The following is a 17,637-nucleotide window of genomic DNA, read 5'->3' as shown; positions in this document are numbered from 1 at the left end:
CCCTATATAGGGATCCGAACCCGTGGCCTTGGTGTTATCAGCGCCGCACTCTCCCAAGTGAGCCACGGGCTAGTCTTCCTGCTCCACTTTTAAAGCCCTCAAAACCACAGCCCTGACCACCATTATTAATCTGTTTTCTGCAGCATTGTCCTACAATCTAATCATTTCTTCAAGGCCCCACCTTTCAATTACCATAATAGGATTTCCTACCCTAAGCAGTTACAGTGAGAATTAAGTTTTGGGGGGACATTCAACCCAAGGCAAGAATGTTTTGTCTGACTGCAAGATAGTCTGAGGCACCATCTTTGGTCTTTCTGAAGTCTTAACAAAGAGTTTTATAGTCACACCCTGAACTTCTTCTTTAGCATATGTGTTCCTGAGACTGCCTTCTTTGCTCAGAAACAATTTCTTAATTTTAGCATCATTTGCTATCTGGGGAGTTCTTACAGTCAACCAAACTCAAGGTTAAAGGTACAGTCTTCCAGACTGCCAAGTCTGCCCAAGAGTTCTGACATTATCTGTAAGTTTGGGGGTCTCCAGGGCACCACTCACTTTAGACCAGTCGGAGATTCCCACAGACTTGCTCACAGATTTGATAATTTGCTAGAAGTATTCATAGTACAGATGCTCCCCAACACACAATGCTCCAATAAACCCATCATAAGTTGAAAATATCATAAGTCAAAAAGGTGTTGAATACGCCTAACCTACCAAATGTCATAGCTTAGCCTAGCCAACCTTAAACATGCTCAGAGCACTTACATTAGCCTACAGTTGGACAAAATCATTTTACACAAAGCCTGTTTTATAATAAAGTATTGAATATCTCATGTAATTTATTGAATACTATACTTACTGAAGTACAGTTTCTACTGAGTGCATATAGCTTTTGTACCACCATAAAGTTGAAAAATGGTAAGTCAAGCCATTATAAGTTGAGAGCCATCTGTACTCAGGAAAGTACTATGCTTGCAACTGTATTCTATTATAACAAAAAAACACAAATCAGAACCAGCCAAAGGAAAAGATGAATAGGGTGAAATCTGGGACTGGGAGAGTCCCAAATGGAAAGCTTTCTTGTCCTCAGGGACTTGTTACCCTCCCAGTATTGACATGTGGCAATATGCACGTGGAATGTTGTTAGCCCAGGAAGCTTACCCAAGCTTCAGTGTCCAGAGTTTTTATTGATGTTTCATTATATAGTCATGATTAATTGAGTTATTGCCCACAAAATTGAATTCAATCTCTAGTGCCACCCCCACCCTTCACTGAAGGTCAGAGCTGATTTTATGTGACCCAAAGCCTCAACCTTTAAATCACATGATTGGTCTTTCTGGCATGGCTAGCCCCCATCCTGAGTTATCTCATTAGCATAAACTATCTAGGGGCCCACCTTGAGTCACCTCATTAACATAAACTGAAAGAGACCCACAATGAATAGCAAAGACACTGCTATCACTTAGGAAATTCCAGAGGTTTAGAGATGACCTCCCAGGAGCTGAGAGAAAGGACAGACTTCTTTTTGGGTAAAGCTATCTCTTCACTACATAGGGAGGTTGAGAATTTTCAAAACCTGAAAGTTCTAGCTCTTTCATGTTTAACATTTCTTCCTTTAGCTTGTCTCTCTCCTCTTGACTTTTACTATAAATAGCAAGAAGAAATCATGTAGCCTCTTCAACACTCTGGTTGGAAATCTCCTTAGCTGACTCACCTAGTTAATTAGATACATTTTCTACTTTTCACATAACTGCAGTCAATAGTGTTGCTAAACTTTCAGCCACTATACAACAAAAATCCCTTTCTTCTGGTATGCAATGACATGTTCCTCACTTCCCTTTAAGCCCTAACTAGCAGCCTCCTCAAGGTTCAGATTTTGACTAATAGTTTTGTCAAGGTATTTTAGGCTTTCTCTAATATGTTCTTTAAAGTCCTCCCAGCTCCTGCCCTGTGCCCAATTCCAAAGCTACACCCATATATTAGATTTTTATTACAGCAGCACCCCATTTTTGGTCCCCAAATCTCATTAGTATCTATTTCTGGATAATCAATTACCCTCAAACTTAGCAGATTAAAACATCAAGCATTCGTTCATTCATCCATTATTTATTTATTTGGAGGGGGGCAGCTGGCTGGTACAGGGATTGAACCCTGGACCTTGGTGTTGTCAGCACCACACTTAACCAACTGAGCTAACCGGCCAGCCCTCTCAAGCATTTATTACCTCAAATCATTTCTGTGGGTCAGGGATCCAGGAACCATTTAGCTGGGTGGCTTTTGTTCAGGGTCTCTGATAAGGTTATAGTCATCTGAAGGCTTGGCTGGGACTGGAGGGTCCACTTCCGAGAGCATTCCTAGGCTGTTGGCAAGACAGCTCAGTTTCTTGCCATGTGCTCCTCTCCATAGGGCTGCTCAGACATGGCTTCCTCCAGAGCAAGTGATCTGAGAGAGAGAGAGAGCAATAAAAACAGAGTGTCTTTTATAACCTAATGTTGGAAGTCACATAGCGTCATCTCCACAATATCCTACTGTTACCCAGGTCAGCCTAGTCACTGTGGTAGGAGACGTAAATACCAGGAGGTATGAATACCAGGAAGGGAGGATCCTTGGGGGCCACCTTGGTGACTACCACAGACTTCTTATGCACATTTTATGGATGAGGAAACTGAAGCTCAGACTCTTGGCCTCAGGCATATAACCCAGAAGTGGTGGACCTGGGACTCCAGCCCAGGCCCACCCGAGACCAAGGTTCATGCTCTTACCCCCCCCTCCTGCCCTCGCAGGATGTCGATGCTCTGGATTTGGAGATGCTGGCCCCCTACATCTCCATGGATGATGACTTCCAGCTCAACTCCAGCGAGCAGCTACCCAGGGTCTACCACAGACCTCCAAGGGCTGTCCCCCGGCCCCGTGCCCGGAGCTTCCATGGCCTATCACCCCCACCCCCTGAACCCTTCCTGCTGCCCCGCTGGGGAAGCGACCCCAGGCTGAGCTGCTCCAGCCCTTCCAGAGGAGACCCTTCAGCATCCTCCTCAGTGGCTGGGTCTCGGAAGAGGTGAGCCACAGTGAAGGGGGTATGTAAAGGGGGTATAGGGAAAGTCCCTGCTCCTCCATCTTGCCCTTGCCTCCTACTTTGGCCGCCTCCCTCACCATTCCTCCTAAGCTGATCTCCACTGCAGCTAAGCCTGCAGTGTGCCCCGCACATGCCAGATTTGCTCCAACCTCTGTGCCTTTGCCTAGACTGTGCCCCCCTTTTGGAGTGCCCTCCACTGCTCTCATTGTTTTTCCAAATCCCACTAGTCAATCAGGGCTCTCTCCTTTGGAACATATTTACATCTGGCCTATCCTAGTGACAATTTTTGTCATAGTTAAGAAGACTTTGCCACAGTGTCAGAGAAACTATGTAGAACTAAGTTTCCTAACACCTTTGAGAATCGGATGAAAGCTATGGGCTCTTTTCCAGGAAAAGGTACACACACACTCACACAATTTTGCATGTAATTTCAGAGGGTCTATGTCATCCTTCCAAAGACATTAGATCACTAATACTCAAGTTTTTTCGCTCCAAGTTGCAGGCATGTGCCCATTTAGTATCCAGAGTGGTCTCTTTATTATCCTTATGAAGCTTTTATGGATACATGTTGGTATCTCCTAAGGCTCCCAGTTGGGGGCTTGGTATACAGTGGGTGCCTAATAAATGTGTACTAAATGAGGGAGGGAGGAAATTAATGAATACAGTGAGTAGGGGGGTGGATGGCTGGGTGGATTGATGTGTAGATGGATGGGTGGCAAGTGGGTAGATAGACAGGTGGATGAATGAAAGGAGAGATGGATGGAGTGGGTGGATGATGGATCACTGGACAGATGAATGGGATGGATGGATTGGTGGGTGTATGAATAAAGGAGTAAATAGGTGCTTGGGGGAGTGCTCATCAAGTATGCTCTTCACATACTTACACTGGTGCCCATGCCTGCTCAGGTTTGCTGTGTTCTGAGATTCTTGCCTGTTTTTCTCCAGGGCCCTGGCCCAGAGCTCAGAGGACGAGGCTGAGGGGGTAGAACTGCTGGGAGTGAGACCCCCCAAACGATCCACCAGCCCAGAACCTGAAAGCTTCCTGCTGTTTCCCCTCAGCCTGGTATGTCTGAAGATTAGTGGAATTCTCTGGCCCTAAAAACTTAGCAGGCTTAAACCTCCTATTTTAATGATGGGAAAACCAGAGAGGGGCAGGGGCTGGCTGGCGGTCATACAGAAGGTCAGTGCTCCAGCTGAGCCTAGGACATTGAGTTTCTAGTTCCACTAATAGATATGAAAGGGCTTGGCAAATATGTGTGAGTTGGGGATGAGTTCTAAGAATAAAAATTAGGGTAAGGGGAGAAATGGCAGGTGGTGGTAGGAATCCGTAGGAATCTTCTCTGCTTCCATGGGATCCCCTCCCAAAACTAGAACAGGTCTTGGCCTTGAATTACTAATGTAGAGCTAAGAGTACAGACACTAGAATCAGACTGACTTGGGTTCAAGTCCCAGGTCTGCCACCTAGTAACTGTGAAAACTTGGGCAGGTGATTTCACCATTTTAATCCTCAGTTTCCACATCTGGAAAGTGGGAATAGTTACATCCCACAGGACTGCCGTAAGGATTAAATGAAATCAGGCCCTTAGCTGACACTCAGTGTGCTGTCCATAAATGCTGTACAAAAATCCAAAGCTGCCTCCCTCCAGTCTCCTTGCCTCTACTCTTGCCCCTACTGTCCATTCTGCACAACAGTAACCAGAACAACCTTTCTAAAAGCCAGCCTAGACCATGTCACTTCCACAAGGCTCTCTCTAGGACCTTTCATGGCTCCCTGGTGCCCGCAGACATGCCCTTGATCCTCACTCTGAAAAGGACCGTTTGAACATGAGGGATGTGGTTGATAATATCAATAGCTTACATTTATTAAGTGCCTACCATGTGCCAGACACTGGCTGCACTGCCTTGCATGATCAATTTATTTAATCCCCATAAACCCTCTTGAAATATATTTGTTATTATTATACACATTTGCACAGGAGAGGTTAAGCAGAGTGTCAGAATCTGGGCAGGAAAGGGCACACTCAAATTGGGTGTTAAGGAGAATCAAATAACAGGACTGTTGACAAAGGTGTGGGCTGGGTGTAGGGAAATTAACAAGGTGCTGAATCCAGGAACTAGCAACATGGGGAGCCAGCATCAGCCCTAGCCTAAAGTTACAAGATAAAGGTGGTCACTGGATCCAGATCCGGAGAGAGTAGGGTCCACCTGATAAGAGCTAAAACCTTCCATGGCAGAACACAGCCTACCCATCATGACCCAGCATGGAAGCAGCTAGAAGAATAAACACCCCACCTCTTCCTCCTCCCACCTGCTGGTATCTCTCATTAGCAGATATCGTTAGGAACACACACAGCAAGGTTGCACGGTGATGCAGTCTGTGCACACAGGTCAGCCTCCCCGGGCACAGAAGAAGGGGAAGAATGGAGAATGAGGCTTTGGAGGAACATATGGAGGATGTCTGGGACAGTGTCTTGCCCAAAATCACACAGCTGATAAGTAGCTGCTGGACAGTGCCCTTAACCACTGCACCATCCTGCCTCCTTGGATGATGATGATGATGATGATGATGATGATGGCTTTGTCTTTCTCCTACAGAGTTTCCTTCTGACAGGAGGACCAACCCTAGGGAGCCAGCAGGATCCCAGCACCCACCTCCTGGACCTGAATGAGCCCCTGGGTGAGCAGTAACCTCGGTGTAGAGAAGCCCTGGGTCCCCTTCCCCTGGGAGATTAAGAGAGAGATAGAGCCATCCCGAAGGTGGTGGGGGACTGTCAGTGCCCAAAGGTAACCTTGATGGAAACAGGACGCCCCTCCCTCCTCTCATGGGAACTGTGGGGGAAGTGGGGGGAGAGACCCTAAAGGAAGCAGAGGCTTGCTAAGGCTGCCCCTTGGGGTGGAAGCCAAGCCCAGGCCCGAGTCTAGGTCTCCTGAACCTAAGTATGACTATGCTTTCGAGCCTGACCAAATTGGGGTTGAGTCTTGTCTTGGGCATTCCCAGCTGTGTGGCTTTGGGAACGTTTCTCCTGAAACTTCAGTTTCCCCCCTCTGTCCATTAGGGCCTATTGTTATAATTCTTACCTTAAGGAGATGTTTTGAGGACTCATGGAGATGCTGCACCGGAAGAGCTTAGCACAAGACCTGCTATGTAGTAAGTGCACAAAAGATGTCCGCCCTTGTGGCCATGGTGGTGATGCTGGTTCCAACCCCAGCCTCTCCACAGAGCTCAAGACAAGCTGCTGTGCTTGTTTGTGTATTATTATCATCTTCCAGTGCAACTATCAAAAGCCATGGCTCCACTTGAAACCTCCAGGCATCAGCCAAAGGGATCTTTCTAAAGCACAAATCTGACCCTGTCCTTCCATGGCTCCCTAATATCCTTCAGAGAAAGATCCAGCTTTTCACTGTGAACTCAAGTACCTGCAGGGTCTGGCCGCTGCCTCATCTCAGACCACACTCTGCTTCAAACCCTCTGTTTCAGCCACAGCCACTGTCTTTCAGTTTATTCCTTCCTTCATACATGCAACAAATATTTATGGAACATACAATAAGTGACAGGCACTGTTCTAGGTGCTGAAGACACCGGTGAACAAAACACAGAAATCCCTGCTCTTATGCAGCTGATGCTTTAGTGAGGGAGAAAGAACATAACAAAGAAACAAGTACAATAAAGAGTGCAAAAGATGAACATGTGTATGGGGGGAGGGGTGGAAAGGTACACAACGGAAGAAAGTTCCAGGGTGGGGGGATTGTTTTAAACAGCATGATCAGGGTGGCCTCATTAAGAAGGTGATAGTTTAGCAAAGACCTGAAGGAGTAAGCCCTGATGGTATCTGGGGGAAAAATGTTCCCGGCAGAGGGAACAGCAAGTGCAAAGGCCCCCAGGTGGGAGTATATCTGTCTTATTTGGTGGAAAGCAAGGCCAATGTTGCTGAATCAAAGAGAAGGGGAGAAAAAGGTGAGGGGTATATTGCACAGGGCCTCTGTAGGGCATTGTGATAACTTTAAAGTTGTCTTGCTTGAGGAGGCTGCCTCAGGGCCTTTGCATATCATAATCCCTCTGCTTGGAATGCTTTTCAGTCTATTCTTTGCGTAATTACCACACCCTTTAGATCTGAGATCAAATATTACTCCTTCCACAAGTGATTGTGGACTGTGATGAGTGGCTTATAACACTCATCACAGTCCACAATTACATGGGTATTTGTATTGTTATTTAATTATTGGCTGTCTTTTCCCGTGGGTATGAGCCCTGTGAGGGCAGGGGACAGGGCTGTCTTGGTCACTACTGTACTGTACTTTGTGTGCATGGCTGGGCAGTGACTGGGTACAGAGGAGGTCCTCGGCACATATTTTAAATGGAGAGCTAACATTCTTCAAGCACTCACTCTGTGTCAAGCTCTGTGCTAAATCCTTTATGTATGAGTATGTGATCTAATCAGTGCCCCTCACTGCAGTGTCAGCCCCACGAAGGCAAGGAGTTTCATCCTTCCTGTTCATCGCTGTGTCCCAAGCACCTAGCACAGTGCCAGGCACACAGTAGGGACTCGACAAATATATTTTGAATGAGTAAATTCTCATAAATGAGGTAGGTATGAGTACCCCTGTTTCCCAAGTAACAACAGCTCACTTAACTGAGCGCTCACCAGTACTAGTTATTGTTCAATGTACTTTACATGGATTCACTCATTTATTCCTCACAACAGCCCTGGGAGGGAGGTACTGTTATTAGCCCATTTTAGAGATGAGGGGACTGAGGCACAGAGAGGTGAAGTTACCTGCCCCAGGTCACACAGCAGACAAATACTACAGCAATACCTGGATTCAAACTAGGAGAGCGTCTGGCTCCGGACTCGGACTCTTAACCATGGCTTTAAACATCCCCGAGAGTTTCAGAGAGCAGAACTTGCCCAGGGCCGAGCCCGTGGCGCACTTGGTAGAGTGCGGCGCTGGGAGCGCTGCGACGCTCCCGCCGCAGGTTCGGATCCTATATAGGACTGGCCGGTGCACTCACTGGCTGAGTGCCGGTCACGAAAAGGACAAAAAAAAAAAAAAAAAAAAAAAAAAAAACCTCGGTAGAACTTGCCCAAGATTTCACTTCTGTTGGAATCCAGGCAGTCCTGCCTCACCACCCATGCTTTTAAATTGGGAAGGGAAAATGGGTTGGGGCTACAATTCTGCACTGGTTTACCTTTCACCTTCCCCCACAGGCCTGGGCCCCTCGCTGCTCTCTCTCTACCAGGATGAGGACACTACCCAGCCTGGGAGCCACTTTGAGCCAGCAACAGGCTTGGCACAGGCCAACTGAGCCAGCCCCTCTTCCCACCTTCCTTCTCCTCCCCCCAGAAAGGACCTCATCCACACTCCAAGCCGGCAGCCGACGCACAGGATGGGGGCACCGGGAGAGGGGTTCCCTTTCTCCTCTGAGTGCCTCCTGCCCGCCTTGGGCCTACCTCAGCACCTACCACTCTGAACCCCCTAATCCGGGGGCTCTTTAGGGTGGCCTCAGCTCAGCGACCTCTGGGGGGTGGTCCCTGGCCCCCTCCTCCTCCTCTCAGGACTTCCCTTGGGGTTCTCAGTACTTGGTTACCTCATGATCCCTCTCTACTCTCTCGGCTTTATTTTGGGGAATTAGGGGTGGGGAGGGTTGGGGGTGAGATCTGTGTTTCTGGGCTCTGGGGAGTATGGATAACCCTAGTCACACTTCTTTCTATCCCTCTTTCATTTTTATTTTTGTTGTTTTAATGATATGTTTTTAAATCACTATGAATTGCCCAGGGTCCATAAGAATGTGGGAGTCTGATCTTCTCCCCTCCTTAGGTGTCAATGGGGGGAGGCCCCGGGCCAGACCCCACCCCCAGTGACTTCTGATTAAGGCTTCAGCCTCCCAAGCTGTCACCCAGCTCCTTCCACTGCCTACCGCTTCCACTCTGGACTTCTTGCTGCTCCCAGCCTTGCCTGAACACTGACTTCATTCGGGTCTTCCTACTTCAGGGGTAGCCTCCAACTTCCTCTGCTTCCAGACCATACAATCTCCAACCTTCTGTCATTCCAGATGGCCAATCCTCTGACCTTCACTGGATCTAGACCACACTACCTCCAATGTGGTCTGGTTTAGACCTCATATCCTCCAAACCCCTTTGATTCCAGATCTCACAATCTTCAGCTCTTCTAGTTCTGGACCTCACAACCTCCAATTCTGCCTATTTTCAAACCTCACAATCTCTAAAAACTGTTTAGTTCTGGGCCTCACAACCCCTCACTCACTCTGGCTGTAGGGCCATGACCACCAGATTCCTCTGGTTCTAGATCTCTCCCTATAAACCCCTCTTGTTCTAGATCTCATACCCTTAAACTCCCTCTGATTCTGGATCTTGTGGCTAATGATTTCCTCTGGTTCCAGACCCCACAAGTGCAAGCTTCCTGTTAATTCTGGTCCTCCCGATCTGTAATACATTTTGGTTCCAAATCCAGACTTCCTAATTTCTAAATCATTTTCGTTCCAGACCTCATAATGCTCAGCTGATTTTTCTTCAACTCTCTACTCTCAAGAAGTAAAATGAGTTGTATCTCTTGATTATATAACCGGTTCTTCCAAAACCAGAAGCCACACTCCAGCTCTCTCAGGTTGCAGACCTCGCGCCCTCCGCCGCTCACTGGTTCTAGACTATACAATCTCCAGACCTTGCAATCTCCAGGATCCTCTGATCCCAGATCTGATGATCTGCCGTTTCTCTGGCTCTAGAACTGAGCTGCAAATATCCTCTGATTCTAGACCTCACCCTATAAGTTCCCTTGGTTCTAGACCTCACAATTTCCTACTCCCCCTCACTCTAGATGTTATGTCTCCAAATCTAGAACTCACCCTTCAAACATCTTCTGACTATAGACCTTGCCTTATAAATATCTCTGGTTCTAGACCTTACAACCCAATTCCTTCTCATTCTAGATCTTAGGACTCTAAAATCCCTCTGGTTCTAAAACTTGGCCTTCGGGATTTTTCTGATTCTAGTTCTTACTCTCTCAATTTCTCTGATTCCAGGCTTCACAGCTTCCATTTGCCTCTGATTTCACATCTAAATTCCTCTGGTTCTAGAACTCTGCCTACAAATGCTTCTGATTCTAGAATCTAGACTTCACCCTATACATTCCTCTGGTTTCGAATCTTAACTCCTGACTCCCTGATTCCAGATCCCACCCTCGTAACTCTATTCTGGGCTTCCCACCCCACTGAACTTGCCCCACTTCTTACCTTCAGTCTTCCCATGCCAGATCCCTATTCTCTAGGTCCCTCATGGACTTCATGTTCAAGTCTCTTCAATCTCATATCCCTAAAATTTTTCTATCCTAGAACTCCTTTCAGTCCCTACCCCAACCCTCCAGGCATACACTTACCTTGACTTTATCCCAGGTGTCTGGGGGACCTGGGGCCCCAGCTGCACTGTACATGCACAACTCTATCTGTATATGACAGGGTGGGGAGACAGGCCAGAACTCCTCAGCTCTCTGCCACCAGCTACGTGTCCCCCTTACCCTCCAGTTCCCTTTGTACAATGGTGCTACTCTTGGTCTGCCACAGGGAAAGGGCTTTCCCTCTCAGCCCCATTCACCCCCTTTTTGGAAGGCACTGCTCACTCTATTTTGTCAGGGGATGGCCTGTCCAGATTGGTGCTATGGGGGGGAAAGGGTCTGACCCCTCCCTCCCTCAGGGGGGCAATATGGGCTCTCAATGGAAGGAATTGTGCTGGGCTAGGGGAGAAGGTACTGGACCAGCCATGCTGGCTCTGAAACCCACTAATCTCTATACCACCATAAAGACCTTGCCTTAGTAGGCACCAGAGCTCTGTGTTGACTCATCTGTGGGATTGCGTCGGGTGTGGGTACACTGGGTGTCCACATTACTTTTTGATTGTGTGTGTGTGGGGGAGACTCTGTGTTCCTATGTGTGCCTGTATAATGTGTTTGTCTGGTGGTGGTGTCATTCTGTGTATACTGGTGAGTCTTTGTGACAAAATTCTGTGAACCTGTGTTGTGGGGATTTGTAATTCCTTCTACATGTATGTGTTAGTTCCTGGGTGAAATGATTCTGCCTTGTGTGTTTCTGGTTACTTTGGGTTTCTGTGTTCCTGAGTGTGGGAGGCATTGTGATTTTTTGTACCTGTGTGTGTCTGGGTCATGTGATTCTGCGTGTATGAGTGGATGTTTGACGCTATAATTCTGGGCACTGATGTATGTCCATGTGACAGGATTCTCTGTACTTAAGTGAGCACGTGTGCAAGGGAGAGATTGTGTGTCTACAGATTCATGTGTGGGTGGATGTGTCTGTTCTGTCACGTCTCTGTGCACCACCTTCAACCCCCTCCTGTGTTCCACATAGGAATCTCTTCAAGGGAAGAATACACCTTTCAAGCCTTTGCACTTGCTGTTCCCTCTGCCTTAAATGCCTTTCTCCCTTCCTCTCTCCTCTCACTTGGTTATCTTCTACTCATACTTCAGATCTTGGTTCAGACACCCCCCTCCTCCAGGAAGCCCTCCCTGCCTGCCCCAATTGGACAAGATCCTTCCACAACCCCCTAGAAGCCCCCCTCCCCCATCATAGCACTAGGCACTCTACCCCACTCTGAAAATTTGTAGTGGAGTGAATATAAAAAGTACTTACTCTGTGTCAGACACTCTGCCAAACACTAATGTGGTCTTATTGAACGGTCCTCTAATCCTATATGATGAACATGGTCACTATCCCTTTACGGAGGATGAAACTGAGGCTGAGAGAGAGAGATCACTTGCCCAAGGTCATGCAGCGAGGAAAGGGCTGAGCTGGACTTGAATCCAGAGTTCAAATCCATTACAACAGCTTCCCCACTGCCAAAAGAAAGAAAGGCAGATGGGGCTGTCCAGTGAGCTCAGTTGGTTAGAGCATGGTGTTGATAACACTAAGGTCAAGGGTTCAGATCCCCCTACTGGCCAACTGCCACAATAAATAAATAAATAAATAAATAAATGGAAAGAGAGAGAGGAAAAAAGAGAAAGATCTATTAACCCACAGTGTGGGCACCGGCACACTGTGCAGACAAGTAGGAGAGTCATTTTGAAGATTCACCGAGATCTGGGAAGCTGAATGCAGAGAGGAGAAATAAAATGGAGCAAAAACATTCCAAGCCTTGATCAGGACTTGGAGATCCATGGTGCCTTCAGCTAATAACTCAGAAACACTGACCCTCAAGGTTGGAACTTATTTTGTTTGTTTGAGAAACCGCCCATTTTTAGAGAGGAGTAACTGAGGCACTAGCGGGGAAGATTTGTTCAAGATGACACAGGTAATTGGCAGTAGGGCTGGACGCCCAGCTCCGGCTCCGCATTGGGCATGGTGCTGCCTTGCAGAGTAGCCACACCCGCCAGAGGCAGGAGCAACCCACCCCCCACCCAGCAGGACGGCAGGAAAATCCCACTTTAAGACCCGAGAAACTTTTGCGCCATCGAAACGTGGTAACTTTGGGGACAGGGGCCAAGTGGGGCCTTTCCCCCCGATCACCTCTGTTCTCCTTCCCTATCGGCTTACTCCACGAGGGGTGCTTTCTGGCAACCCTCTGGTCACCTTGTCCTCAGCGCGCTCTACGGTGAGCGAGCCCTGCGCAGGCGCGCGAAGGGCGTCTTTAGGGGCCCGCGCTTTACGACACTTGTGCGGCAGCGGCGGCGGACACTCGGCGCTCCTTCGCGACGGTTCGGCCGGGTGCCGCTGGCCGCCGTTGCCAGGGTGGGGGTCGCTTTGCGGCATGGCGATGGCTGAGGGCGAGCGGACTGAATGTGCTGAGTCCCCCCGGGACGAGCCCCCGGCTGATGGCTCTCTGAAGCGGGCAGAGGAGCTCAAGACGCAGGCCAACGACTACTTCAAAGGTGCGCCCGCCTCATAGGAAGGGTGGACAGCGGCCCTGGCCGAGGGGTGCCGGGCCCGCGCGGAACCATGGCAACGCGGAGCTGCAGCCTGGGCGCGGGGCAGGCACTACCAAGTGACCAGGCGTGGGGAGGCCCTTGGCGCTACCAAGGGGCGACATAGGGGGCTTCTGAGAGGAGGGGTAATACCTAGAAGTGGCGTAGGGAGTGGATGCTACTAAGTGGAGACTGAGGAGGGGGCTACTAAGTGTGGGGTGGAAAGGGACCAGAATGAGGGCGCTTCCAAATGTGAGACTCGGAGAGGTGCTACCTGGTGGTGAGGACCTGACGGGGGCGCTTCCAAGTAGTGACATGTGGTGGGGGAGTGATAGCGCTACCAAGTGGGGGAGACCTGGGGTAGGTGCCACCAAGTGGAAGGTAGGGTGGGGACGGTCCCAATGGAGAAGGCAATGGTAGGGGTGGGGAATTGGTTATTAGATGGGGGGGAGGGCAAGGAAGTAGGAGATTTAGGGTGACCCAAGGAAAAGGGACGTGTGCGGGGACCTTAGTAATAGAGGTGGGGTATACCCAACAGTACCGTGACTTAGGATCTTGGGAAGGGGTGAGGTTGGGGGCACCCATTCATTAATTCAACAAATATTTATTGAGCATCTATTGTGTGATAGCAGTGTATGAGAGAGATGTGGCCCTACCGTTAGACAGCTTGAATTTAGTAGGAGAATCAGACAATGAATAAACATACAAATATAAAATACTTAAATCGTGATGAGTGCTTTGAAACAAAACCAACAGGGTGATGAAGTAGAGAATAAGGATTGGAGGCTATTTTAGATAAGGTGGTCAGGGAAGACCTTACTGAGGAGGAGGCATTTAAGCTGAAACTTGGGAAAAGAGAATTGGGGAGGAGTGTTCCAGGTGGGTGGAGCAGCATGTGTAAAGGCCCTGGGGTGGGTAACGGAAGGAGGCTGGCTTGGCTGGAGCTTTAACGAGTTAGTGGGAAGCCTGATACAAGATGAGACTGGGACAGAGGCCAGATGATGCAGGGTCTCAAGTCATTGCAGAGACTACTTTGGACTTTACTCAGATATCCACAAGGACACACTGAGTAAGTAGATGGGCCAGTTGGAACTGGTGAAGAATTGGGCCATGATCACCCTGTGGTTGGGAATGCCCTGGAGTGGTTGAGGTCATCTTAGGAAGAGGATCTAGAGAAGGGGCTGAGGATAGAATCCTGAGGAACTCTAATATTTAGAGTGGAAGAGGGGTAGGCCAAGGAGGAATGGTTAGTGAGGTGGAAGGAAAGCCAGGAAAGGTGTCAGGAAAGCTAAGAGAAGAGAGTGCTTCTAGAAGTAGGAGCCATTGTCCTGGGTCACATGAGGCCAAGGTGAGCATGAAGCATTGACTGTTGGATTTAGCTCCATAGGTGTTGATGGTCAGTGATGGTGACAATAGCAGTGCTAGGGAATGATGAGGGTGGTAGCCAGCTCTGAGGCACTGAAGAATGAATGGGAAGTGAGGAAGTGGAGACAGCAAATATTGACAAGTGTTTTGGGTATATTGGTTCTAAAGGGGAGTGGAGAAACGGGGGAGGGTGGTAAAAGGGGAATTTGTGGGGCCAGGGGAGGTTGCTTTTTTCCTAAAGGATGGAACAGTACACTATGGTCTAATAGAGATGGAAAATGGATTCTACAGGAGAGATGGGAGACTTGCAGCAGCAAAGCCCTGGAGAAGGTGGGGTTGGGGGTATCTAGAGTCTTCGTGGAGAGTTGATCTCCAGTGGGAGCAGAAATATTCAAAGTGTAGGGAAGTTTAATTAAGCAGGAACCATGAGAGGGAGGTAGGACTGGTAAGAGATGAGGCCAGGTTGGGGAAGTGGATGTCATTCTGAGGGTGGTGGAGAGGCCATGGAAGTTTTTAAGAGAGGAACAACATAGTCTGATTACTGTTTGCAAAAGATTTCCTGGCTGCCGTGTGGAGACTGAACACCAGGGCAAGACTGGAGATCAGGAAGGAGATTAGGATGGTGGACAGGTGAGAGGTGGTGGCACCGCCGACCCACGATGGAAACTGACTCAAGAAGTATTTCCGAGAGGAAGTGAGAGTGGCCACCTGAAGGGGGGGAGGGTGCTCCAGGCAGAGAGAACAGGGTGGCAGAGGCCCAAAGGTGAGCAGAGCCTGGCACTGAGGAAAGGAGGCAAGTGTGGCTGAGGTACATGTGGCAGGAGGAGTTTATGGTGAGGTTGCAGGGAGCAGATCTCTCAGGACCCTGGGGAGCCATGGGTGCTTCTGAGTTGGGAAAGGACAGGGACATGTTTGGGGTTTAGAAAAACTTCTCTGGAGCAGCAGGCCTGAAGACTGAGAGACCAGGGTGGAGGCTGGGGCGGAACCTGGATAGGAGAGGACAGAGGCCAGACCAGGGCAGGCGGGGCTGTGGGGTTGGAAGAGAGCAAATGGATTTGAGAGATGTTTTGAAGTCTGACATGACAGAACGAAGTGACTACAGGGCTTTAGGGGTCAAGGGGTTGGGAAGTGTTCAGGATAAGGCCATTTCTCCAGCTGGGGGATGGGGTGGAAGGCAGGGCCGCCCCTAAAATGGGGCTTGGAAGGAGCAACAAGTCTGGGGGTGGCTGCTGAGGCTAGGTGAGAATTCTGGGAAGCAGTAGCCATTGGGAGGGGCCCGTTGCTCCCCAAGTCCCAGGATCCAAGTTCTCAGGAGCCCTGGGACTGGGCAGGCAGCCAGAGATGCCCAGGATGGAGGCTGCACAGAAGAGAAAGCCTCTCCTGGTTCAGGTTCCTCACTTCTGGCAGGAAGTGGCAGGCATAGAGCCCCGGGCTCGGGCTGTGAGAGTAACAATAAAAAGAATAATTACAGCTTGCTTTAATTGAGCCCCTGCAGTGGCCAGGTATACCACTGGGTTTCATCCTGCTTGGGGTGCTGGGAGGTAGGTAGGAGCAGCCTTGTTTGTTTTATAGAGGAAGCCAGGCTCAGAGAAGCTCAGAGAGGCTCAGAGAAGTGAAACCACTTGCCCAAGGTCAGAGTGTGTGAGCAGCAGAGCCCGGATATCCTCTTCCTTGCCACGTGCTTGGCTCCCATGTTTAGAGTTCTTACCCAAACCATCCTGGCCTCCACGGAGAGAAGAGGAGCCCCAGGGCTCAGAGGACCCTCTGTCCACCACGACCATTGCTCTGTGAGCTCAGACTCATTCCAGAGGTCATAGGAGGCAGAGCCTGGTCCCCAACTCAGGTCCCAGTTCAAGGGAATTGGCTCAGTCTTCTTCCCCTCTCTGGGCCTCATTGCCCCCCCTTCTGTAAAATGGGTGAGGGGGTTGTGCTTAACCCTTAAGGAAGCCTCTAAGTCTAAGAGATTGTGGAGAGGAAGCACAACATCATGGTTAAGAGCCTAGGGTGCTTGGATTCAAATCCTGTTTCTTCCTTTTACTGGCTCTGTGTTTGTAGGCAAATGACTTAACCTCTCTGTGCATCAGTTTCCTCATCTCTAAATGGGGACTGTCTGGAGGATGGAATGCACTTGTATCTGTAAAGCATGTAGAATAGGTCTGGGGTGTGGATGGACACAGGTAGCTCAGGTCCTCCCATTTCCTGTGACTCCCTTCTCTCCTTCCCTTCATTAGTGTCATTCACTTTTACAAGTACGTGCTGCTGCTTCCTCTGCCGCAGCCACTTTTCCTACATAAGTTTTCTCACAGCCACCTAATGAGGCAGAGCCAATTGTGAATCTGGAATTTCAGATGAGCAAACTGAAGGGCAGAGAGGGGAGGCCATCGGCCTGAGGTCAGGCTCCAGAAACCAGGCTCCCCAGCCTGGGCCATTCAAGTAAGTAACACCTCAGCTGTCGAGAACACTGGCCAGCCGGCCTCTGAAACCTTGCCAGGAGACCAGAAGGAGTCCTCAAAGGCTCGAGCATTCAAGGGAGGGTCAGTCAGAGCTGGGCAGCCTGGTTCTGTCCTTGTTGGTTTCTGGGCAGTCCTAGGCCCTGCCCTCCTGAGGCTCCCAGTCCTGGGGGGACACACTCATCACCTAACAGTGAAAACCCAGAGTAGACAGGCCTAGGATGGGGGAGCCCAGGGGCTGGGGCAGTCCAGAGGGGGGCACCTGACCCAGTGTAGGGGTAAAGGAGGACTTCCTGAAGGAGGGGACATCTGAGCCATTTGAAAGATTGTCAGGAGTCAATCTGGCAAAAAGGGTGCTGCTTGTATTGTTCCTGGCCATATCCTCAGTTCCTTCTCCCTTCTCTAGTGTCAGTCTCTTTCTCCCTCTCCCTCTTGCAGTCTCCCCCTCTCTTTTTTCTTCTCCCCCTCTCCCTCCCTCCCTCCTACTCCTCCTCCCTCCCTCCATCCTTCCCTCTTTCCCTTCCTTCCTTTCTCCCTCTCTCCTTCCCTTCCTGTTTTCCTTCCTTCCCTATCTTTCATGGAGCCTGGAACCCTCTCCTTCCATTCTCTTCACCTGACTCTCATCCTCTAGGTCCCAGCTCCAGCATCCCCTCTGGGCTGCGCAGCCCTAAACACTCTGGGTCATCACTGTCTGGGGACGAATCTGTCTCCACACTGGACTGTGTGCACTGGGAAGGCAGGGTGGGGGCTGATGTGACCGCATACAGGGCCTGTGCCCTCCCAGGGCTTAGTTCAAATGGGGGAGATGGTTAACAAGCGAAAAACAAA

The 17,637-nt window shown here is 49.5% G+C and overlaps 2 protein-coding genes across 3 annotated transcripts in view; both read left to right on the top strand.

Annotated features, from left to right (window-relative positions):
• The window catches only part of HIF3A (hypoxia inducible factor 3 subunit alpha), a 31,676-nt gene extending 23,083 nt beyond the window's left edge, over nt 1-8,593 (top strand). For both annotated transcript variants that reach the window (XM_063112164.1, XM_063112165.1), the window contains exons 12-15: nt 2,781-3,052; nt 4,016-4,133; nt 5,666-5,747; nt 8,278-8,593. In XM_063112164.1, coding sequence (XP_062968234.1) covers nt 2,781-3,052; nt 4,016-4,133; nt 5,666-5,747; nt 8,278-8,375 — 570 coding nt within the window. In that variant the 3' untranslated portion in view covers nt 8,376-8,593. The remainder of the gene's footprint in view (nt 1-2,780; nt 3,053-4,015; nt 4,134-5,665; nt 5,748-8,277) is intronic.
• A 4,164-nt stretch (nt 8,594-12,757) lies between these two features.
• The window catches only part of PPP5C (protein phosphatase 5 catalytic subunit), a 31,047-nt gene continuing 26,167 nt past the window's right edge, over nt 12,758-17,637 (top strand). The window contains exon 1 of the mRNA XM_063110735.1: nt 12,758-12,961. Coding sequence (XP_062966805.1) covers nt 12,841-12,961 — 121 coding nt within the window. The 5' untranslated portion in view covers nt 12,758-12,840. The remainder of the gene's footprint in view (nt 12,962-17,637) is intronic.

Source organism: Cynocephalus volans, chromosome 10 (genome assembly GCF_027409185.1).
Source record: "Cynocephalus volans isolate mCynVol1 chromosome 10, mCynVol1.pri, whole genome shotgun sequence".
Classification (NCBI taxonomy): Eukaryota; Metazoa; Chordata; class Mammalia; order Dermoptera; family Cynocephalidae; genus Cynocephalus; species Cynocephalus volans.
Note: the sequence above shows the minus strand (reverse complement) of the source record. Positions and strands in the feature narration are given on the sequence as shown.